The sequence below is a fragment of the Micrasema longulum genome, unplaced genomic scaffold (assembly GCF_059751315.1).
Source record: "Micrasema longulum isolate JH-2025_06_02 unplaced genomic scaffold, ASM5975131v1 h1tg002983l, whole genome shotgun sequence".
NCBI lineage: Eukaryota > Metazoa > Arthropoda > Insecta > Trichoptera > Brachycentridae > Micrasema > Micrasema longulum.
Genome location: NW_028280095.1, coordinates 45,005 through 70,692, shown reverse-complemented (window position 1 = coordinate 70,692; position 25,688 = coordinate 45,005). Strand labels below are relative to the sequence as shown.

General features: G+C 30.7%; 4 protein-coding genes across 9 annotated transcripts in view; 1 reads left to right on the top strand and 3 right to left on the bottom strand.

Moving 5' to 3' along the window:
* Positions 1–522: 522 nt before the first annotated feature.
* S6KL (ribosomal protein S6 kinase like) lies at positions 523–15,251 on the bottom strand. Its single transcript, XM_088241590.1, has 8 exons — positions 15,031–15,251; positions 14,699–14,811; positions 13,473–13,701; positions 11,987–12,110; positions 9,100–9,207; positions 8,620–8,778; positions 594–682; positions 523–531 (listed from the first exon to the last, which is right to left on the bottom strand). Exons 1-8 carry the CDS (start codon positions 15,112–15,114, stop codon positions 523–525), a joined length of 915 nt encoding a protein of 304 aa, XP_088097716.1. The 5' UTR covers positions 15,115–15,251.
* Atg101 (autophagy-related protein 101) lies at positions 7,114–8,626 on the bottom strand. Its single transcript, XM_088241599.1, has one exon. It carries the CDS (start codon positions 8,392–8,394, stop codon positions 7,738–7,740), a length of 657 nt encoding a protein of 218 aa, XP_088097725.1. The 5' UTR covers positions 8,395–8,626; the 3' UTR covers positions 7,114–7,737.
* Positions 15,252–17,526: 2,275 nt separating the features above from the next.
* On the top strand, positions 17,527–19,826 carry LOC148271266 (cytochrome c oxidase subunit 6A1, mitochondrial-like). The gene is made up of 3 exons (XM_088241600.1): positions 17,527–17,728; positions 17,830–17,981; positions 19,622–19,826. The coding sequence occupies exons 1-3, from the start codon at positions 17,635–17,637 to the stop codon at positions 19,715–19,717; spliced, it is 342 nt and encodes a 113-aa protein (XP_088097726.1). The 5' UTR covers positions 17,527–17,634; the 3' UTR covers positions 19,718–19,826.
* A 3,856-nt stretch (positions 19,827–23,682) lies between these two features.
* LOC148271263 (glutathione hydrolase 1 proenzyme-like) overlaps positions 23,683–25,688 on the bottom strand; it is a 41,899-nt gene continuing 39,893 nt past the window's right edge. For all 6 annotated transcript variants that reach the window (XM_088241594.1, XM_088241593.1, XM_088241595.1 and 3 more), the window contains 4 exons: positions 25,080–25,270; positions 24,547–24,787; positions 24,154–24,267; positions 23,683–23,958 (listed from right to left, as the gene is read on the bottom strand). In XM_088241594.1, the coding sequence (XP_088097720.1) occupies positions 23,809–23,958; positions 24,154–24,267; positions 24,547–24,787; positions 25,080–25,270 (696 nt within the window). In that variant the 3' untranslated portion in view covers positions 23,683–23,808. The remainder of the gene's footprint in view (positions 23,959–24,153; positions 24,268–24,546; positions 24,788–25,079; positions 25,271–25,688) is intronic.

Sequence of the window (25,688 nt, the reverse complement as noted above, 5' to 3'; positions counted from 1 at the left end):
CAACACTGGAATGCCTTGTCAGTTGGCAAACCTGATACGAACCTAACTTCACTCTATAAGACACTTCTATATGACACTTGAAAGGACATTTCTCGCTGCATTTCTTCTCAATCTTTTGTCTCATCTAACTAATTTGTGAATTCCTTTTAATAAAATAATATGATGATATAGTGTGTAACTTCTAGTAATAAATATTTCAAATCTAATCCGTGTTAATCTTTATAATCCGCATTCGCAAATCAATATCCTATAACATAAAGCTAGGGTCTTCTAGGACAGCGGTGCCCGTATCTTAACGGCCGTAGTGAACGGTGATGCGGCGTACAGCCGTCGTAATGGTGAAAACGGTAGGAAAACGGTGTTGATAACATTTACCAACACCGTTTTCCTAGGAATCCACTTTCTAGTCACCGTTACGACGGCTGTACACCGCATCACCGTTTACTACGGCCGTTAAGATACGGGCACCTCTGTCCTAGAAAACCCTAGCTTAGGAGTGGCACTGTAGCTAAAATTTCTTATTTAGAGCAGCTGCGGACAAAATAAAATTGCCATAAGGTGTAGAAAAATAATTAAATAATGTAGGTACTTACCCGATCGGTCAACATTCTGTACATCACAATTCCTAATGACCACCAATCGGATGCATGACCATAAGGTTCCCTACCAAGAACTTCAGGTGCTAAAAAAAACAAACTAAAAGTTAATATAACCAAAAATAGTACATTTACAAATAAACAAACAACTTAAAATATATTAATTATCATCATCATGGTGCATAGGGTAGTGTATTACACTTCGATTCACAACTGCCAGTCAGGGACAATGAAATATTTAGGAGAAAAATCTCATTCATAATTTTGTAGCCTCGTGGGAATTGAACCCGGGACTGTGTGCATACTATTAGCTGATTGAAAAAATATTGAAACAAAGTAGTGCAAATTCAAAATAAAAAATTTACAAGATTCTTAAAATTATTACAATTTTTAATGGTAAATATTTAGCATTATAATTGTAATAATGCTTAAAAAATGTGCGATTTACAATCATCATTCATTCCTTACCATTCACGCAAAGCAATAAGGCTTAATTTAAGTAAATGATGTGATAATTAAAAGTAAAAATTTAATAATTACGTTTCTTCAAATTGCGGGTAGAATTCTTGATGTTGTAAAACACACACTGATGAAATGCGATTAAAATAACATTTTTTATTTATCGAAGTTTCGGTAAGTTGGTAGAATTCAAATTTGGTAAATTATTTAAATTCGGAAATCAATTTTTTTTGTATAAATTCTACAACATTTTTTTATGAAAAAAACAAAAATTTTGTGATGCGTTTTGTTTTAACGAGTTTGACATGTCCTCATAAGACCTAAACTCGTCAGAAAATAAATTTTGTTTAGACTGATTTTCATTAGAGCAGAGAACATTTTTGAGAAGGGAATATGTCATTTACAAAGCTTATGACCTGTCATTGGATGATCTTAGTGATAACTTTACAAACTTTGTAACATTCAACATTATTTTTATAATAGAAATAAAAGACGAGTGATAATTTAATCAAAAAAATTGTAATATCCTGTGACCGGTTTCATTGCTTTCGCGACATCTTTGAGACTGGTCACTGGATATTCCAAATTTGTGGATTAAAGCATCACTCGTCTTTTATTTCTATAGTAAATTACAATAAACTTCCATCAAGAATTTTCACTTACAAACATAAATGTTTTATTCAACATTTTGCAAATGTTTAATCATCCACGTTACCAAAACTCTTCCATCTGTTGACTTTGTTTAATTTTTAATTTAGTTCTACTTTAGTCCAAAAGTCATGAAATTTAAAAAAGTGTTAAAATGATGAATAACCAATGCTAAAATAATTAATCAATTATTCCCTACAACCTTCACAAGATATGGGTAAAAATTGAAATACGTTAGCGACCCCCGCTCGGTTGTTAATCCTCACTCCCTATTGTAATACTTGTAGTAATGATATGTGTACTACATAACTAAGAATACAATCTATATAACTTACAATCGTCAATTTATTTATTTTTAATATTCATTACACAATTTTTTTTGTATCACAACAGGCCAGGGGGCCAAATTAGAGTGGTGAATTAGAGCACAGAACACCCAGACAAGAGTTAAATCACATTTTAATTTATGTGATCTCACCGCAAATCGAATCTGGAATCCACCGGCAACATTTTTATCAGATTATATCAAAATAATCATTTTTTCATCATTGATTGAACGCTTAAAAAAACCATTATATTTTTTAAGATTTACATTAAAATGAGATTTTATAGACAGAGATCAATATCTGAGCTTAGTGTATCATTTGAACATGTGCTGAGCGGGCAGATATAGATGTAAAAACACCAGACTTCTATTTTAATAAAGAAAATAAGTGATTGTTTTAAAGCTCGTTTTAAAGTTTTTTAATGCATGGTTAAGGTCTTGTTTGCAGTTGTCATTTTACAATTAATGAATTTTGAGTGTGTCATAATGTTAGTACGAAAATACTGTATCTAGCCCCTGGGGATTTTTTTAAATTGATATCTAAACAGACATTTTAAAATTAGTATTATATTATAATATGTACTGTTGTAATGAAAAATATTTTTTGTGGAATCTGGATATGAATCGTGGATAATAGTATCATAATCAGTCAGTTCCAAAACCGTCCATGTATTGTGACCAAACATCGCCTATTGCTACCAATTAAAATAATTATGCATAAACAGAGAGGTGTAAATTCTTAGGAATTAATACAAAAGTATTGTACTGTTCAAACTTTCTATGAATGACGACTACATTCAGGGGTGGTATTCTGAATAGTATAACGCACGTAAAGAGCACTTTTTTGGCGCATTTTAAGTAATAAATACGCAATAACAAAGAATCGATACATATCATGACGGTATAAAGTAAAATTGATATTTATGTAGGAAAATGTATATATTTGTATGAAAATTTAATGTATCTTTGTCGGTAACCTGTAAAACCTGACTGTTTAGAAAAAAAAGTGTATACATATTCTATTTTTCATACAGAAAACTTAATTTTATTTTGTGGATAAAATTGAAGATAAATGTTAAGTTCTCATTGTAATACGGGCCCAGGAGTCGAGTCGATTAACTCCAAAGTCAAACAACTATCAATTAATTTTTCCAAAAAAATTTTTTTTTAATTAATGTTGTTAAATAGGTATATTTGTTTGTGTGAAAAGAAAGGTTTATATTACTGTTTTTTTTATGTATTATTCTTTGTGTAGTGTTATCATCGGCTTTTTTAATAAAAATTACAGCTCCGATAGTGATCAGAATAAGCTGATTCCACTGATTCCACATAAAAGTACATATGTATTATATTTCTAGTTTTCATATATTTCATGTTACTTCACAACATGAATGAAGTATACCCATGCACAAGACATGCCATGCCTACATGGGATTATTTTGTTTATTCTAATGTGAAAAAATGCATAGTAATAAAATACATTTATAAATATAGTTTGTAATTTACCAAAAATGTTAAGTCATATTTATAACTGTAAATTTATATTTTTTAATAAAATAAAATATTATCATCGAACTTTCGTTAATAAAGGTTTGAATACTTAGTAAATGAACAGATGCAAAAAAATCATGAATATGGGCATTCAAGTACAGACAAAATGGAGAATAATAAAGTAGTTAAGTGAGTGCTCAAATCCACAAATGGCAGGTCATAAACCCTTCATGACCTGCCATGAGTGGATTTAAGCTAGAAATAACCCGTACTTCCATATTCCTTGCTATGAAAAAACTGTTTCTATTGAAATATCAATCTACATTGTTTACACCATGTTTATACAATCGTGACAACCAATGTCAAAGATTTAACAGAATGATCAGCGTATCGTTACGCCGGTAATATCTGATGAGTAAAATTACCAAAGTTTTACAGGATAAAACTGCCATTGTGTGATTAAGTTTTTAAAATGTTTTGATACTGGATTACATTGATAACTCAATAATTATTGCTCCATGAAAAAAATTACCGATCGATGTGCATTTTTTTCCTCATTAAAAGCTTATCCTAAAATAATGATACTTAACAGGTATTACCAGCGCAGACAGCATAAAAAATAAAACGAAAATCAAATATTTACCATATTTAATTAGATAAATCTTTTATATACATTTTAATTTGTTACATTTGTCATAGACAAGAATATTAATGGAGAGTAAGGGCAGGGAAACTGAAGATAACTTATGATTCTTGTATCACAGCCATTTTAACAGTTTCTATTAGCTTACATTAGACTATGATAGTGCACTAATATCTGCAAATCCAACTTACTCACATCAAACCTTGATCCATTAATAAAATAATATTAAAAACAATTACATAACACAACAATCACATAATTAAACTTATTGCAAAACCTGTATCACCATAAGTAGGTATTCTGTTCATTGAAAAAATTAATATACTTAAACATTGGTTAATCGCTGCAAGAAATCACTATTAACATAATTACCATCATCGTGGCGCACATTGGGCACCATTTGTGATAGGTGAGGTGTGTAGATAACAAAAAAAGATTCTAATAGGGTGGAAAAACGTGTACAAATAAATAAAATATTCTGAAGGTGAATAATAAAAAAAACAATGAAACCTATTAGATACTTTGTACACAAAATATCATATACCGGTATCGCTCAGTCAAGACCATGAAACTCAGTAACATTTGTAAAATAATAAAAAATAAATCCACATCGAATGGTGCATAGGGCACTGCATTTCATTTTATTATATAAATTTAAACAATCATATAATAAAAACTGAAAATCGTAAATAACTAAAGTTGAGGTTTACATATTATTTAACACATTACAAGCTCTCCGAGTGAGCAGACGGCTCCTGTTTAAGGGGAGGTGATTTACTTTTTTATTTTTACATTTTCAAAATAGATATAGTAAAAATGTTTAGTTGTGGATAAAGGAATAATGATAATGATGTTATTGGTAATGGTCTAAGTCTGAGGCACATTTTTTCATGCAATTTTTTTAGGTTAGTTTCACCCAATTCAATTAATTTCCTAATACGATTTCAAAATCAATTGATTTTAGGAACATAAGCATCTAAATTGCAAGTATTTTCAGATTTGATTAATTTTCACTTGGTCACTTCTTGCAGTCAACTAATGGTATTACATAAATATATGTAATCGCAAATTTGTTATGCATATTAAAATTACAGTGATTTTAATTTATTAGATTATGTAGTAATAATTCTCATATTGAGAAAATTTACTGGAGAAATACTCTTATGTATTTGGTTAATATGATTTTTCTCTTATTCATAAAATTACCTGAACAATGCAAAACAAATTATGGTTGAAAGAGTTATATGTATTTCATACAAAATGATTTATATTTTTATTAAAAACTGCATTTTACTTGCTTTTAAAGAAATTTGAAAATAAATAACACATTTAAGAGGATAAAGTTTCTATTACTTTGTTAAAACCACTATCATTATATCGTTATTAATAACAATGTTTTGCTATTGAAATTTACAAATTTCTAGCATCTTAAAATGTTCTACGTATGTTTGCATGTATCATAAATATGTTATATTTTTTGTTGATAAATGCAAATAAAACAATGAATTATTTAAGTAGTATTTGCATTAATGAAATAAATAATTACTTATAAAGTTGCAATATCTGTTAATTTGAAAATCAAATTTGAATGTAATTTGACAAAATCGGAATGAATTCAAAATTGAACATCATTTTAACAATCAATGGGCAGTCATGGTTATATATATTATTCATTTGAAACTGTGTTAGGGGTGGATTTTCATTAATAATCCTACAGATCAGCAAAATAGAGGAATATTTTCATTAATTTTAGCTGAGAATGTGAAATTGTCTTCTCTCATAAAAATAATATTTATAAAAAACTTGACTCAAGCCATATAGAAAATATAGACTTGAACAAAATAAATTTTTGAAAAAGGCCAAAACATTTATATATTTTGTCCACCCTTAAATACAAAATAAATCATGTCTTTCTTTTAAGTCACGGTAAGAAAAAAATATAAACGCAAGTTGTAAACTCGCTTAATTTAACAGTTCCTCAATGTCTTAATACATACTTACGTACGTATATTATATATGTTTTTTTATATAAAATATTATTCGACTTCATAAAAAGTCATAAGGCAGAACGTTGTTGATTAAAAACTACTTTACAAACATTTTGAAATACCGTAATACGTTTATGTATGTAAACACTATTTTATTTTTGTACAAACACAAAATATAATATACAGCTAAACTATGCAAAGTTACAAAAATACAAAACACGAAATTCAATATTTATGCACATAAATTATGTACATTATGCCTATTTATAATATGCCTATAATATAGCGACACTTCCAAAGGAAATAAAATGTGCACACAATATTATTGATTTTATATTAATGGAGAAAATCACTATGTTATTATAAAATTTATTGTGTATTTTATTATTAATTAAAATAGATGATTAAATAGTGATGTATCAATATAATTGTCTACTGTTTACAAAATTAAATATTATGTAAATCAATTTTACGTAATGTTTGAACTCTCAAAATCACAAGTAATTGAATAAAAAATCCAATGATTTCAAATTACTCAATAATGTAATATGTACAAGTGAACAAAGGTTATTTTTTCGTTGAAAATGTCAAAAAATAAATTAAAAATATCGATGGTCAACCGCCAAATTATCTAAACCAACAGTTTTGGTCAAAAATACTTTTAAAAGCTTAGCTACATTTAGAAAAATAAAATAAAGTCATAAAATAACCTATTGATCATTATTATAAATAAAAATATTTTTATTAATTTCACGTGTAAAATCCACAAAACGTTGGTTGGCTGTCAACCATCTAAATTGATATTCATTCTTAATGGAAAATTATATATTAAAAATAATTTGAATATATTAATTTGGTTTAAAAATATTATAAAAGCCACCGATTTAAAAAAATTATATTTTAATTTAGCAACAATTTTGTATTGTTGATTAAATACAAACATAGAAAAATGATGTGAACCTATTTTTTTTTTTTGCTAAATGAGGATTATAGATACAAAATAATGTTTGGCCAAAAAACTAGTTCTAAGTGAATTCAGAATCTTATGATGCATGTAGGGAACTAAGTTGTGCAATAAAAGGTGCCGTGAATGATCCGTATTTCGGAACATTGACTTCATATTCCGGAAATGTGATTTTTGGATGTTGAAATAATTTCTATACAATACATTATCTTTGCTTCAATTATTATTGAGTTTGTTTCATATTTCTTATTGCTAAATATAATTAACTGAGCGTGAGAACAAACACATTATTATTGCAGGACATTTATATAATAATCATTCTATAAACAAAACTGAAATTGGTTACATAAATCTTGGAAAACTGAACATAAATATAAGTATATTTCAAGATATTCAGGTAAACGTATCCATCGCTTTAAGAATGTTAAAATTGAATATGAATCGTATCGTAAATAATTTAACGAAACATTTATCGCCGTGTCCACTTTAAAGTTAAGTATCACAGAATTATGACTCCAATGTAAAGTATAAAATAATGTGTATCTAACTTCCACTGTTTCAACTTTCCGAAATAAGGAAAATAGACAATTGTCTCGTAACGTTCAAAGTGCGGGTATTCCCTATCACAATGCCAATGTTTCGCGAATTAATTTCTTCATTGTATTTCCTACTGAAGAAGCCGGGGGTCCGGCGAGACTATAGTTTATCTTGAAGAGATACGGTTGTACGTCTTCGTAAGACGTATCGAATATAAGATCCACGTCAGACTGTATGGGAACTTTAGGGACGTATTCGTGTTTATTCATAACTTCGGTGATATAGAATACTTTATCCTGCAACATTTCACCCACTTTCTCCCTACAGACTTGGCGCTCGTCTTCGCCGTGCAGTTCTATTAGCTCCAGGCGCACCGTCCAGACTTCCCAAGGAATACACTCAGGCTGAAAGGGCCAGCGATTCCTTTTCTTTTGGAAGAACTCCAAACTGATTTGCCCGGTAGCCGCTCCGTCTTTGCTCCTCAGTAATTCCGAGAAACCGGAAATTTCTTTTTTAACATTCCGATCCAGTTTTGGAGAAGAGCAGCAGACATAGGTGAAGTCGATGAAGTCACAATCTACATCCATGTACCCCAGAGTTCCGATGGAATAATTTCCTTCCAAAGTGTACAAGAACTTTCCAAAAGATCTATGGAATAAGACTGTATGGAATATGCTTGCAACGGCTTCATCCACCTGCCTGCCCTCCATCGTCAAGGAGAACACTTGGGATCGAGCGTTCATTTTAAAATCTGTTTTAAACTCTTTGATCAAATATCGTACTTTGTTTTGGCATATAACAAAGTTCCCATGTCATATACTTAATCATCGAGAATTAGTATTAAAATTAATAACTACAGTAGACATAGAATAAACTATTAAGTATGCAATAGATAAGATAAGAATTGTACACTGTAAGGAAACATGAATATATTCAGGTTTAAAAGGTGTATCAGAATGATCCCGTACCCATGTAGCGAAGAGTTCCACAAAGTGTTGTGGTTCGGCAACCAAACTTTAACCATTTAGAAAGACCAAAGTCGATTAGCTGGATATGACCGAGTGCATTAAGAAGAAGATTTTCCGGCTTCAGATCTCGGTAAACAACTCCAGCATTGTGAAGAAAATCTGAAATAAATAATATTTTGTAAATAGAAAATGAAAAAGTATAACGAACATTAACAAACAATAAAAACAATGCGATGACGATGGGTGCCGAATTGCCATTTTATTAGTTCTAGACAATTCAATTTTAACTTTTTTACATAATTATTCCCTATTTTATGGTGACTGTGAAAAGAAAGATTGATAAATCAATAAATATTATTTCCAATACTTAAAAGAAAATACCAATCAATTAGGCAACTCTTTTTTCATTTTTTTTTCAGTTTTAAAGTAAATGTCACTTAACAGATATAATGACAATATTCCAAAGACAATGTATCTCACCTAAAGCAAGTGCGATTTCAGCAACATAAAGCCGAACTAATTCTTCCGGAAGGATACAATATTTCTCAAGTAATTGCAGCAGTTCACCTCCCGGGATGTAATCTGTCACTGGAAAATAAAATTAAGATGAGATCAGTATAATGTTTCGGGTATTATCGAATTGTTGTAGACAAATTAACGGTAGAATTTAACACTCAAAGACATTTATACTACTACTTACAAAGACAAAAATAAAAAACACACAGAGAAAAACATTACAACTTTCGTGTACCAAAATTATATAACCAGCTGTAACAGACGCGGCGGATCACTGCTTCGTCCGTAGCAATCGCGCCCGTCACAAGAACTGTATTTCTATAGACGCTGGTGTCAAACGCAGAGTGGCCGGGCGTAGGCGGGCCTCGGCCGACGAACGATAAGCTCCGGGGGAGGTATCGTCGCCTAGAGATCCCTTGCGGGGTCGCTAGCGAGTAGCGCTGGCGGCCGCAATCCTGAGTCAGGCAACCGGGTTGTAAGGCCGGTATCTCTCCGTCGGTGGGAACGGCGGGGTGTGTTCCGGGGAAGTATCCAAAGGTCCAAATTATCCGGGGTCCAAAATCCAGTCCAAAGAGTATCCGAGTTCCAAGTCCAGGGGGGTAGCGGTGTTCGAATACAGGTGGCGATGAGGTCCGGTTTGAAGCGAGGTAGGGAGACGAAGTGGAGAGTAAAAAGCCTTAGTAGTGTGACGAGATGACTGACTTTATTTTTCCCCGGCGGGGCTATATATACAACATTTTTTGCCGTGCGGCGGCGGGCTAGGCCAATAGCGGGCGGTGCTAGGTTGACCAATCACGCGGCGAGAGAGATAGCGAGCACATTTGCCGGCTCTATCGGTCTCTCTCGCGCCACGTATAAGGTCCCCACCCTCCCGCTACCCGGCCGCAGTCCCCCGCCGACCGCGCGGCGATCAACACTCATACAGAACAACATAACAATATATTATGGACATACACATATTTTTTATGAATTCTAATCTATATGTGGGCTTCAGTATGGCGATGACCACCCCCGAAAGTGACAAATACTAGTCTTTATTGAGGAGGTGGTACATCGCTTACACATACTGAAGCCTCCTATGCTACATTAAAGCCCCAGGAAGGGCCGCCAAGTTGGTGCATGTGCTTTTACGTCGGCAACACCAGCGTTTGAATTGAATAACAAAATATTTAAAACTCTAAATTATTTGTTCTTTGCTATATATTAAACATTTAATTTACAATAAAATATGACCACTTACATCAACACAAAATTGTTGAAAAGAAAATTAAATGTAGGTACCACCCCCCCCCCCTATATTCCCCTGACTTAGCGCCCTGACATTATCATATTTTCACCACCCTGAAGGCACACATGGGTGGAATTAAATAAACGACCGACGAGCACGTGCAGAAAGAGGTTCTGAAGTCAGGGAAGGAGCTGACGGGAGAGTTCTTTGAGGAGGGCATAAAAAAGCTTATGCCACAACTCATCACACGCATTGAACGGGATGGCGATTATGTGGAAAAATAGTCAAAAAGTGTATTAACAATATCCCGTAAAAAAAAATTCAAAAACCCTTTTCCTAAAAACATATATAAAAATCTAGTACACTTACTTTCTGAACTTGCCCCGTATCAGTAATGTAAATATAAGAATTAAAATAGATAAGAATAGAAAACATGCTCAAATGCGCAAAAACATTTTTAAAAAAAAAATGTATATTTTAAGTAATTAAAAATATAACAGTCAAAAAGCAATAATAAAAGAAATTAAAGTTAGTTTTTAAAAACAACAATACAAAAAAAAAATACCATAAAAAAGAATAACAAATTAATGCGTACAAAATTATATTAGATGTAGCTATATTCACGAAAAATGTATTGAAGTTCAAAAAAATTTTGTAATTAAAAATATACACACATCAGTGACGTGCGGTGACTTTTGAAACTGGGCATGCGGTCATAAGAAGGTATAAAACAAATTATAATCAAAAAAAAAAAAAAACTTTTTTTTACAATATTATTAACTTTTTTTTAAATAAAGAAATATTTGCGTTCTTATGATTAACCAAATATTTAATTTTGAGGGCCATTTTCAACAAGTTGTAAATAACTCACTATTAGAAAATGGGAATCAAGTTGGGGTAGAGTGGGATTCGAATCACGAACCTTTGATCTGTGAGTCCGAGATACTAGCCACAGGACCACAACTTGATTATTTGATAAACATAATATCGTATGCTTTAGAAGAGCAGTTTCCATTTTTTGTCTATGGAACCTTAATTATTATTGGTCACTTTTTTTGTGGAACCCCATCTCGATAGTAAAAAGGTGACAGACAAAAATAAAACCCGTGAAACAAAATTGTGAATTTCTCAGATAAGTTCAAAGTCTTATACTAAGGGGTAGGCAGAGAGGATAGATCGGTTCGTCAGTCGGCTGCGGTCAGCCGTGATGCGCGGTTGGTTGTTGCCGATTTTAGGGGTGATTACGTTTCTTAATTACGTCAATAATCTATGATTAAAATACTTGATGTTTTTTATTTTTATTATTTTAAATCTTGAAATAGGGCACATATAAACATATTCTTATGTGAGATCTAATAATAAGAGTGTACATATATTTCATTTACAAGTTATGTACCTACTACCTACATAGTTTTCCAGTATTAAAGGCATGCGCCGCATGTATCGCATGTATGGACGACACGCCACTGATACACATATGTATTTCTTTGATTAAATTAGTGTATATTTTGTCGGATTTCATAAATAAATGAAAAAAGAAACATGTGAGTAAATTTTATAAAGAAATATTAAATTCTATGCCTTGAGAATTTATGATTTGGTTGGTTAAAAATATTAAGTTACCAATGTATAATCTCTTCCGACTCTGCCACTTGAGGGAACAGTTGACTATGAAAGGGTTGTGCCCACAAACCTCTTGTATGTGCACTTCATCCTTCACTTGCTTCACACAATTTTCGGAGATAATCTGTGAAAATAAATATAATTTGTTTATTTATTACATACACAAAATTATAATTTATACTAAGTTGCTTTGACTATCTAACTAGGGTTATTTACCCCGTTCGAAGACAGTAAAAAAAAAACCACTTATCAATATTTAGAAACAGTTATAAAGATAGTGGACAAAGTGAAAAACAAAGTAAAAAATGTAGTAAAAACATAGTAAAAAAAGGTAATAAATGTAGTGAAAACATAGTAAAAAATGTAGTGAAAACATATCAAAGAACATTAAATATATATACATATAAATATTTTTAAACTCAGTAAAATGCGAAGTAAAAACAGAATACATAGTAAGAAACATTTTTAAAGTCATAGTAAAAAAATAAATGTATGTGTACAGCAAAAAGCATATTTAAAAAACATAGCAAAATACCGAGGAGAAAGAGAGAAAAAATAACGTAAAAGATGTAATAAAAATTTTAAAAAAGAGTATCTAGTAAACAATTTTCTTTTAAATAAAAAAAATATTGTTGTATAAAAAATAATATTTAATACATTTCCCCTCTCTGTGTGGAATGAAAAATACAGTGTGTAAAATAGAAGTAGAACCCAGAATGAGTTTTGAATCGATTTGATTCACACGCCACATAGTGGTAAGCGCATTTGCCTTAGGTTTGGGTTCGATCCCTGTCCAGAATATACAAAATGACTTTTTAAAAACCCTCCATTGTTTACATTCAAATCATGGTTGAAATGTCACTATTTAAATATTTGTCTTATCTTTTCCTTTTCTTCTCTCCTTCCAATTTTAATTTCGTTACTTAAAAAAACACTTATATTATCATATATGTTCATGATAATACTATCTGTCTTTTCTCATAAATTCAATTTCTTTCTAGTAGGTAGGTAGATGGGTATTCGGCCTCGTGGTGTTATGGTCAGCGCGTTTGCCTGCCATGCAAGAGGTCTCGGGTTCGATTCCTGACATGGTTGATATGAAATATTTATTGAATAGGGTGTTTTCACACCAGAATATTTCATAGTCCCTGGACTGGTACCTGAAGCGTAGGACTGATCATCTTACCTCCATGTAAAAAAATGATCAAGATACGCTGCGATTGGTATATCAATGTAGTGCCCTATGCACCATTAGGTGCGGAAAGGGAATGATATGATATAGGTAGTAAGAAATTGCATTAAAGCAGTTATGTATATATGTAATATATGCTTTACCACTTTTAAATAAAGTAATGTGCGTATAAATGTATAAAATCTGTATAATAAATTATCACAGAAAATAAAAAAATAACAGAAAATGACTAAATAATTTTTTCAAGGACCATCAAATTCGTAAAAGTAGATAAGTAATTTAATGCTAATTTACCTGTGATTTAGATAAAACTTTCAAAGCGAAAAATTTATCCGTATCAATCTGAAGTACTTTGTAAACTTTTCCGAAAGCTCCTTTGGATATAGTTTCAATGTACTTGAAGTGTTTACTTTGTGTCTCGCTGTCTACTTTGAATTCTGGTAAAAACAGCGCTTCTATATTGGCAACAGGCCAGGCAGTCTTGCTGGCAGAAAGGGGATTAGAAAGGGTAGATTCATTCCACCTGGAAAAGTTAAAAACAATCGCTAATTTATTTAAAACCTTAAAGAAATAGACATTTATTAATTTGTATACATGGCACAGATGCCTTTTTATAAACAGAAATATCTATATTATAAAACTGAAAACACTTGTGTGTGTTTGCCTGTCGGTTTGTCCGTCCCAAGAACTTGGTAAGTGGTAGCGATGAACAAATTGGACAACTCATCTAGATGCAATTTCTAAGTCAACAGTACTATTTTCAAGCCTTATTTTTCTCAGACTTCTGAGGTATAAAATCAAACCTTTTAATAGTAAGATAGAAGAATGTGAAACTTGTAATCAACATTTAAAATACCGTGAGTAGATTTTCACGGTCATTGTTATCAATATGTATGATAATTTTTGGGTGATCCCATGTAGGATACCCTGAAAATGGCTCCTGCAATGGTAGCCGAAACGTCTGAAACCTCATTAGGGCGTAAAAACAAAAGTTGCTCTTAGAAGATTCGATAAATAGCAGATTTGACTATTGGAAGTATAATTCTTTTGTGTGTACTTGCCAAAATTTTGTAGCAAATATAGGATGTGTTGTTGTAAAATTTGCTAAATGGTGCATATGCACCATATAGATATCTATATAGATAATAAATAAATAACTACAAAAAAATATATATCAACTGTACTTTTACCCAAGTAGCATTATTGTTGGCAATTAGTAGGGCCGATGTGACCCTACATCAGATATAGTACTGTTAATAATCGCAAATTTAATTTGGTTAAAAGAAAGTTACATAAATAATTATTGTAGTCCATAAAACCGCATGGTCTAGTGAAAATGTGTAGCATGTTTCAATATAGTGAGAAAAGGTGTCTAAATGTTCATTCTTATTGTGATATGAAGAGGCATTCAAATAATCTAAATTGATTTAGATACTGTGTACCTTTATTTTAAAACATATAGACAAACAATGAGGATCACAAAAATGTGGATTACAATATTGAGAATGAATTTGGCATACCTTCTTCTAGATACTCTTGACCAGGGTCGAGTTGAACTATATGCTGAATAATTGCTAGTAGTACTGACAAAAGAGCGTCCACTTAGATTCCCTATAAAACTTGATAAACTAAACTAAAAACAAACAAAAACATGTCACGACATTAGTAAACATTGATACAAATTGTTTCTAGAAATTGTTTTTTACAATAACAAATGTGCATTTCCTCGAAATAACACTCATCTCGAATGAATAACAAGTTATTTATAAAATGGTCTAACAAAGTTGATATAAATAAAAAACATATGAGCTGCGTATTTACCAGCTGTGTTTGGGCTTATCTGTCTTCTTACCTGACTAACATCTTGTTGTCTTTCGCGTGTTACATGATTGTCACTTGCTCTGTAATTGTTAGATTTGTTGGTGGTATTTCCCATTTAAACAAACAAAACTAAATAAAACATTCATAATTCGATATCGTATAAAGGAATACGAAGACAATGCAAAACACCTCCTTCGGATTTCCACAGTGACCCAAATTCACCCGAATTTTATGGATGTTTTTTGTAAACACACTGCGAAATACGTCTTTCTACTTCCGTTATAGATTAAATAATGGGAAAAATAGTATACAAAAATAAGCGTAATTCATAAGTGGCATAAGACCTAGTATAGTTAACGATAAAGTTTTCAATAATGAATTTTAGGAAAATGTTGACTTTCATATGGTAAGTTGTTCAAAATGTTACCATAATAATGCCAAATAATTGCCATGGTTACATAAAATTTTGCCGACAAAAAAATTAAATTATAATTTTTGTATTTTATTACTTCTTGCGTATTACAAAATATTGTGTCTAAATACGTTTATTTCACATAAAAACACTTCTGTTTTTTAAAAATCTGTATTTACTGAGGCACAGCACACGGCAACGTCATAAGTCTCTTCATATATATTTTTATTTATAAATACATATAAATATATTTATTTATTTATTTACACTCACTGGGGTGTCCCGTGCCGAGGGAAACATTTTACAAAATTTGAAACAGGTCTAAGATTAGCTATTTAACAAAGTTAACATAATATATTTATCATTTAATTATTACTTAGTATTTAAAAATAAAATTACAAACCTACTGATTTTGTCTTTGTTTCATTATATTGCTATATTTCATAATTTGTAAATATTGTGTTTTTTGTTTCAGGTAACAACAAAATGAGGAACAAAATTGCTTCGTAAAAAGTAAATAACTTCACAAAAACTTTTTATTGTACAAATAAAACCATTTTTTTTTTTCAAAATTATTTAATTAATTATAAATTTATTTGTTTGTTGAAAACATTAAAATGATATGGGTATTAAACATTAATCAAAACGTAAAATTTTACATAGGTACCTCTATTACAGTTATTTTTTAAACCACTGATAATTCTGTCGGTTATATTTATATAAGAACTTTTAATATTCTATTGCATGTTGTCATGAAACTAAATTAAACATAACATTTACTACCTTCTACAATTTGTATACCATTCAAGGAAATTATTGGCAAATTACAAATAAACAAACCAACACGCTGTTTTCACATAGAAGTGGGCAAAACGATAAAATTCTACGTTTTTCTATTTTTACACACCTCACTTCTCCTATATTAATTTATATTTTCTAGTACGCACACCGATTATTCGACTCATGATATATTTATCTTCAATTATTTTTTGGATTCGGTGATACTATGTCTTTTTTATCTTCTTCGTTTTCTGGATTCATTAATATTCACATCGTTAATCTTTTTTGTGTTTTTTTTTGCAGTCCATTTGCTGTATATACTAATACTTAAACCAACGCAGCATTCCTTTCTTTGATTTATCAATATTATTTTTCTCAGTTCTTACACAATGCATACGGATCTTGATATTTATGTTTGTTTTTATCGTACTCACCATATATATGCCTGAGATACTGCATTTCAACAGCATTTATACTACTTTCACTCTCGTTTTTTTAATTACATAATTTTCTTCAGTCATTTCGACGAGTTGGCATCAAGATTCTATTGGGAGTTACTTATTTTGCTTTCTGTGACAAATACATTTTTGTCATGCTTAATTTTAGTACATCATTTAATTTGTATTCTTTAACCACTTACCCTCCTTTCAATATTTTTGTCCGTATTTCCATTCTTATCAAATAAACTAATTATTTTGTCTGATTTACAATATCTTCATTCACAAATATCAACATTATTTATGATTACGTAAAATTATTTTTATAACGTCTATCATAAAAAAATAATATAACTGACAAAACGTTTTTAATTCTACCAAAATTACCAAATATAATGATTGTCAGGATAAAAAAAACTGTTTTCATCCGGATTTTTAGAGGCCAATCATACTATGAACAATAAAAAGTCAAATAATACCTACACTTGGTTACTTTTTCGTCGAAAAGGTTGTTTTATTTCTTTTTTCATTGAATTTTTTCGATGTAGCTCGCCTTAAATATTATTTTGTTCATAATAAAAATACACGTGCTCATAGAAAACTTCATTGATTATTAGCAGATATTTCAACCAACATTAAAAACTCATTTAAGATGTGAATATGGTAATCATGACTGGTTTAGTGATTACTTTACACACTGTGTAACATTTACAAAATTTTCTTTGTTAAATGTTTATAGTTCCATATTCAATGATCAAAAAGGTTACTTATCTTATTTGTAATATCTAGTGATCTTGATAAACTTCCTAGAAGATTGACATTAGTCTACAAATATTTGAATACACTTTAAATATTGTTATCCCACTTTGGTCATTTTTATTTTTAAACATGGCAATGTCTTTCATTTTGGGTTGTCATTTGTCATAGAAAATTTCAAAAGTCTGACAGAAATCTTTGCGATCTTACGGTCTTTATCTTTGGATTGGATTTATCGCATTGTAGAAAAATGGCTTCGATTTTGGGGCAGGCTGCCCGTCGTTATATTTCTAATTCGGCTCCTTTGAGGTCCGGCCATGCCGCCTCAACTGGTGGCCATGGAGGTAAAATATATTTTCTGAAAGTTGACTGGAATTTGCGTATTTTTCACTTACAATTATTTTATCGTAGTATTACATAACACATATTTGACATTGATTTTCAGGTGGCGCAGCGCTATGGAAGAAAATGTTTTACTTCGTCGGAATTCCAGCTATTGGACTGGGAATGGTCAACGCATATTTAGGTCACCAAGAAGGACACCACAAACCTAGACCGGAATTCATTCCTTATGATTATTTGCGCATTCGTACAAAGGTAAAAATATATACTTATTCAGACAAATCTTACTTCCCCCATCTACTTTTGTTTCGGATTAGTCACGATGTTTTGTCGATATATTTAATTTGGAAGAACCTTCGAAATTACTCTTAAGGTGATATATCTATTAAATGACTCAAGTATACAAATTGGCCATTATTACGATTTAAGTGTTTCAAACTGAGACCGATCCCTATATTACAGGTAAATCCATAATTTTAACAAAAATAACAAAACATTAAAGTTTTTCGTTAGCAGACTTAATGAAGAAGAACTTTTTGATAATTAAACTTCAATTTTTTTAAAATATTAACATCGTTATGCCAGATTTGGAGTAGTATTTTTCAATATAGTATTATTTATAGTTGAACTTTTACAATTGTCACAAGTCTTCTTTAATTTTTCATCTGTCAACTAGCTAGGAAAATTTCCTAATTAGTTAATAAGAAGTATTCGTCTATTAAAATTATATAATGTATATACTTAATATGATCACACATGCTATTTTTAACAAGATCATCCTGTTTTTAGATAGTTTCTATTGTTTCTTTGTCCCCAAAAACAGTTTCAGGAAGCTAATTTACCCATTTTCAGAAAGAGGAGTACTCACCCTTAGTTGAAAAGGGATTTATTCAATCTTATTAAAATATCGAAGCATTTGATCACCTCAAAGTGTGATATAATTAAACGCTATAAATATTTCAGAATTAATAATTTAAACATCGCACCATTAATTTTATTTAATTATATGGGCTTACAAAAAACACAATAAAAAATCTTTGTTATCAAAAAAGTACTTTTTTTAACTCATGATTTTTTTGTTTTACAATATTACTTATATAATTCATACTGCAATACTGCTTATCCTGTTTTTTTACAAAAATGTTTTACTGAAATAAATTCTTTTCAGGACTGAGAGCTGTTTGTTTTAAATTATTGCTATTTTTACTCTAAATAATGATAGTTTTTCTAATATTTCAGTGATATTTTTGGTTGTTTAAAATCATAAATAATAAATTAACAGAATGATTTTTCAGATCCCCTGTCGAAATATTCAATTGATAGTTACGCGGTATTGCAGTATCACCGACGATATTATCTTTTTTCTGATTCAGTTAAAATATATAGAAAAAATGCAATAAGAAACTTCCTTTCTTAGAGTACGGCAACAAAAAAACAGTATTTTAGTATAAAAGGTTAAATCAAACAAAAATAATAAAATAATGCCTTACACTCAAAACCAAATTTATAAAAATTATAAAGACTACCTAGGAAAAAAGTTGCAAAATTGATTATACATGGGTTTAAAATTGTACAATGTGTTTCCCAAGGAAATAAAAGAAAGGAATTTTGTAAAAAATGTTCTTGACAGCATTATATTTATGTGATGTTTATCAAATATTTATGTTACATAGTTCATAAGTACTTGCGAACTATCTTAATAAAGCGTAAATAAATAAAAAAAATTGAGTTTGGATTTTTAGCTATACAACTTAACTTGTATATTTTTTGTATTCATTTTCTATTTGAATATTATGATTATATATACAGGTAGTATCAATCTTACTTGAATGTTTTCTATTTTCCCCTGCAAATGCTATGTATGAATTAATTGATATTTTTTTGTTTGTTGATAGCGTTTCCCATGGGGTGATGGAAACCATACCTTGTTCCACAATCCTAAGATCAACGCGCTTCCTGATGGTTATGAAGATGAAGAAGGAGGTCACTAAATTCAGATGTAAATATTTTATGTTCCGATCATAGTCAGATGTTATTTTTTGCTTAATTTCCGTTTACAATACTTTGTATAATAGAGCTAATAAAATATTTAAAACGGTTTAAGTGACTTTTAATTTACAGTACAAATTGTCAAGTGCTTGCAAAATAGGATTATAAAATATTTTGTAGATAACATCTACAAAAGGAAGATTGTTTTTTCGGACCCGAGAAATATTTGTGATCTTATTATTTACCCTAATATTTAGATTCAAAGACCATTTTTAAAAGTTGTAAATAACTGTGTTAGAAAAAGAAAATTAGGTTGTGACATAGCAAGATTTGAACCTCTGATCTGAAAGGTTTGACATGCCTGAACAACAAAACCATTACCGTAATTTTTCAATACTTTAAGTTTAACAGTATTTTGATGCAGTTTTTTGGACTCCTCATTACTTCACATATACTTAACCAACACGTAACACATATTCTAACCCTTTCACACCAAACAAATTTTACAAAACATTTGTTACTTTCGAAGCAAAATACAAAATACAATCATAATATATATGTATTTTGAAATACTCTCATATATTTATTACTTTAGTAAATATGTCGAATTATTTTATATTCTCAGGTCATTTATTTTCAAAAGGCGATAAATTATCTATTTTTTATCAAAATTCTCGGGCCTTCGCTCCAAATTACCAATTTTCTATTAAAATATTATTTCTAATAACTACGACATAATAATAATAACCGAGAGTTGGCTTTGCGAGGGTGTTCTCAACTCAGAAATTTGTGACAGTAGATATGATGTATTTCATCTCGATCGTGAGCGGTAAAACGAATGGTGGTGGAGTTATGATTTAGGTACTTAGAAGCCTCGGCGCTCATGAGCGTTCGGAATGGAGACAAGTCGGCTCCGAGTGTTTGTGGGTTACTATTCCAGCTTCATCGCTTCGCTCGCGCAACAGTAATCGCTCTTTCGCAAACCGTGACTTGCATATTTGTTCTGCATATGCTCCCCCCGATAGTGTCAATAATAAACTAAAAAATAAAAATCACGTACCTTTGTCTCAACATATTCAACGTCTAATTTCATTATTTGAAAATATTATAGAATCAAGTGAAGACTATTATTTAGTTGCGGGAGATCTTAACTTATACAATATTGGATGGAACTCTTTCAATTTACCAATTTACAGTCATAAGGGTCCCGTTGAATTTCAGGAGGCAGGAAGAAGATTGATAGAGTTATTCACAAAACATAATTTCTAACAATATTATCTAACCAAAAACTCGAAAAACAATGTATTTGATCTTATTTTTAGTAATTTCGCGACCGAATTCATTCACTCTACCTTTCCTCTAGTAAAGGAGGATGTTTTTCACCCATCGTTGGAGATGTCGCTCAAGGATATTTTTGCTCCTTATTTTACTAACCAAGAAGAAGATTTCGTATAGCCAACTATGATGTAATCAATGAGCAGTTAACAAATATAAACTGGGCACAGCACTTTTGCTGGTTTAACTGTAGAAGATACAGTTACTAGTTTTTATGATTTGCTTAGTAAAGTAATAAATACGCATATTCTTCTTGATACAAAAATCCAAAAGCAATTCTATTCCACTTGGTTCAGTGATGCGCTGTTGAAATTAATCAAGGAAAAGAATAAGGCTCACTCGAAATGGAAACAAATATGCTAATCCACTTGATGATGACGAATTTGCATTGTTGCGTAAATGACAAAAGTTATTACAAGAAGATTGTTTCTAAAAGTACATTAGATCGTTGCAAGACATTGTAAAAAAGAATCCAAAACAGTTGTGATCCTATAAAAACTCGTCGCAGTATTTCTACTTACCCAAATATTTTGAATAAAAAGATACAAAATGTGAGGAAAGTCAGTCAATTTGTCTTGGATTCAATGACTTTTTCAGTTCTGTTTTTAGCAAACCTGCTGACACATATCCCGTAACCAATCTCGAACCACCATACTGCAATGATGGTGGAATAATTAACAATATCCAAACTACGGAAAGTGAGGTCTGTAAACTTTTGTCCATGTTGGATGCTAACGGGGGTGCTGGTAGTGATGGAGTGCCTCCATATTTTATTGTAAAATGCGCGAAATCACTATGGTCCCCACGGTTTTCTCAAAGGCAAATCAACCGCGTCTAACTTAATTGAGTTTATGAACTTTGTACTTCGTTGTATGGATAAATGTGAACAGGTGGATGTGGTCTACACTGACTTTGAAAAGGCATTCGATCGTGTGGACCACATCATCCTTCTGAGGAAAATTTTTAACCTTGGAATACGAGGTGACGTATATCGATGGATATCATCCTACGTAAGCAACAGAAGCCAATCTGTCATACTCGGAGGTTTTAGATCCAACTTTATAGATATTACATCGTGAGTTCCTCAAGGGTCACACTTTGGTCCGTTGCTCTATAATGCGTATCTTTATGATATATATGCAGACGTCCTTAATTCAAATTTCTCGATGTATGCTGACGTTAAAAAAATATATCTGAATATCAAAGATACTAGCGACTGCCATAATCTCCAAGACGATCTTTACCGATTAACAGATTACTATGAAAAAAAAATCATAAATGTAAAAATCTCCAAATGTTTGCTCATTTCTTTTTCGCGTAGCTCCTAACCTATTTTGTATCAATATTTTATAAGTAATCAATCTATATGAGTTGAAAGTGTTCGTGGTCTTGGTGTGATTCTAGATAAAAAACTTATGTATGAGAACCACATCGAAAATAAAGTGAACCGAGCATATAAAAACTTAGGTTTTGTTATCCGCACTTGCCAAGTTTTTAATGATATTGGTAGTATCAAATTGATTTATTTCGCTTACGTTCGCAGTCTCCTTGAATATGCCTCCTCTGTGTGGTCTCCTCAGTATTCCACATACAAGATAAGACTTGAAAATATTCAGCTAACATTTTTGAGACATCTCAATTGGAGATCCAGATTTACGGACCTTAACTATAAAACTTCTTGTCATAAACATAATAGACTTAGTCTTGAGGATCGTCGTTTGGTATTAGATATGGGGATTTTACATGAAATTCATAATGGACGTCTTGATAGTCCTGTTCTGGTTTCTGAGTTGGCAATTAATGTACCTGGCTACCGCACCCGTCACACGAATCTATCTCTTTTCCATGTACCTACAGTTTTCACCAACTATGCACAGAACTCTCCCCTGATTCGCTTGGCGCGTAATTATAATCTATTTTTCAATAACATAGATATATTTAACTGCAGTAAACTCACTTTTAAAACAAGAATTAAAAAACTATTCTATGAAAAAAATTACATTTCTTTATAAAAAATAAATATTTTTTTACATTATTAATTTAAGTTGTTTCTATTCACTCATATCAAACACACACTTACCCGGTCCATAAACCCACACTCACACACATATTCACATACCTACCAAAACCACACTTAACTCACTAACCCACGCATCCTCACACTCAAAAACTAACCGAACTGGATTTTTATAATTGGAATAGTATTTATGTGGAAAACTGATTTGGCTTTATTTTATGTTTTTTTATAATGTTGTATATATTCTTTTGTATTGCTGTTGTTTTTCTGAATAAATAAAAAAAAATGCCAATAATATTTGTATTTCATCACATTATTCTTTTAGGCTTGTTGACATGATAGAAACTCATTGTTGTTGCTGTTTATTTAAGCTATTCACAGATAAATTTAAAAATTAAAGAGTGAAGAGTAATATTTATTTCAAACTCATTTGCAAATAACATACTAAACTTATGATTTTCATTTGAATACAAAAGAAAAACGCATTTTAATTACTACCTATATTACCCAAATACTGTAAAATGGTTACAGTAATTGTTTCACAAATAAAATGAAAAATAATAAAAAAATGTTGAGTATGTTAACTTCTAATAACAGTAAAAAAAAAAACAATAACACACTTCAGAAGATCTTTTTATTTATTTTAATTCTAATATAGTGACTCAATAACGTATATTTTAAAAATATGTATACTTTTATTCTAAAAATATATCATCTTTCTGCAAGTATCTTATATATTATCTAGTTCAGCCCAAAAACATCACCACCTTTTCTATAATCCGCATTGGCATAAATTGCTGTGGCATTTTTGAAAAGAGCACAGATGATTGATCCTCTGTCTCTATAGCGGCTTGTTTTGTGACCAAGATGCTGAAGCCCTTCAATTTCTTGCTACAAATAAAAAAAATAATTTAAGTACACATCATTAAGACAAAATATCGACTGGTGCGCCCTATTCAATTCTTGTTTTTCATTTTGTTTGTTCTTATAAATATTATAATCAAAGCTTTGATATTATAGTTAACTCTCCAGCGAAAAAAAAACATTCATTAAAATAAGATGACTGATAGAATTGTAAACATCTACCTTAAGGTTCCCATATTCATAAGAGACTTTCATCGGATATACTTGATTGTGAATTCTAGGTGCATCAACAGCTTCTTTTATTGATTGTTTGAACCACAAGTTTCTAATGATTACCTAAAGAAAGAAAAAAACAAATGATGTAATAATATGTTGATTATTATAAATGTGTTCTGTGTATAGACAACGATGAACTTACTCGTAGTGTCATCGTCACAAAGAAAATTTTTGCTTACATTATTATTGCATCTTAATTTATAATATTTTGAATTTGCTAGTGAAGATAAACTGGTAACACAGTAAATATAAAGATGTGAACTTCTTAAATCAATAGAACTTTTCATTGTGTGTGACTTATAAAAAAATATTCCTACCAAAAAATTTATGCTAAATTACCAAGGCCATTGATGTTGTAATTTTTGTACCACCGGATGCACCGATAACCATCATAACATCACCATTTTTATCTACCATGATGCTTGGACTCATAGAAGACATTGGTCTTTTTTGTGGCTCAATAGAGTTGGCGGGTGATCCAGGAACATCGAATGAATTTTTAAAACCTGGAGAAGAAAAGTCATCCATATTGTTGTTCATTATGATGCCTGTTTTCTTCGCAATAACCTCGGAGCCAAAACTGTAAATAATAAATAATTATTAAAAAAAAATCGCTAAATATTTTAGGAATTAAGTACTTTATGTAATAAGATAAAAGCAATTTTATATACTGATGTGTACAAATTGTGCAGCCATTTTTTAAAAATAATTAAAATGCTGTTTAGTTTTATTTAATTTCGCATCAAGCTTTTATGATAATTTCTAGAATGAAATGTAATATTTTTGTATAGAATCTGTGTTTTAATACTACCTATTGCTGTCATAAAGAATTCATAGGCATTTTATTGTTCATAAATACATTGAAAGCTCACTAATGATTGATTGTGCTAGTTGCTGACACTGCATCACCATTGGGTGCCAACACAGATATATGTGCAGTTCCGTGGTCTGGTTGATTGTAAAATTCAACACCATAATGATGAGGATCATTATAAGTTGTGCTGTCATTTATAGTTAATCTGATTCTGTTTGCAAACTCCACAGAAGTGAGATTTTTAATTAGCTGAAAAAAGTAATACAAGATTTTTTTAATGTATTCTCGGGGACGGGCACTACTCTTAATTTTTAATAAAACTGAGTAAATAGAAACATTAAAATTTGTATAATCAAAGCTGTGTTTATAAAGTAATTTTTCATTAGGTACTTGGTTGAGGTTGTCCATTTAGTACAGATTACGTTATGTTATTTAATTGTTTTTTAAACTTAATAAAGAAGTTACACTTCGTACAGTTTTTCTGCAGTGATCACTTTTCTTATCGTAACATTGATTCAATCGCCCGGGAAAGGTATTTTTAAACCAGACTTTTGATAATAAAGTGTGCAGAGGTTGAACAATTGTATCAAAACTACTTTTTAACAGTTTGGGATGAATTCCATCTTAACCTAACGCTTTATCATTCTTCAGACATTTCCCTCTCCTG

Coding starts and splice junctions, on each gene's coding strand:
- S6KL (XM_088241590.1), bottom strand. CDS start 15,114: ATGGGAAATACCACCAACAAATCTAACAATTACAGAGCAAGTGACAAT. Junction 14,812..15,030: donor GACAACAAGATGTTAGTCAG/GTAAGAAGACAG, acceptor GTTTGTTTTTAG/TTTAGTTTATCAAGTTTTAT. Junction 12,111..13,472: donor AAGTTTTATCTAAATCACAG/GTAAATTAGCAT, acceptor TTATTTTCACAG/ATTATCTCCGAAAATTGTGT.
- Atg101 (XM_088241599.1), bottom strand. CDS start 8,394: ATGAACGCTCGATCCCAAGTGTTCTCCTTGACGATGGAGGGCAGGCAG.
- LOC148271266 (XM_088241600.1), top strand. CDS start 17,635: ATGGCTTCGATTTTGGGGCAGGCTGCCCGTCGTTATATTTCTAATTCG. Junction 17,729..17,829: donor CTCAACTGGTGGCCATGGAG/GTAAAATATATT, acceptor ATTGATTTTCAG/GTGGCGCAGCGCTATGGAAG. Junction 17,982..19,621: donor ATTTGCGCATTCGTACAAAG/GTAAAAATATAT, acceptor GTTTGTTGATAG/CGTTTCCCATGGGGTGATGG.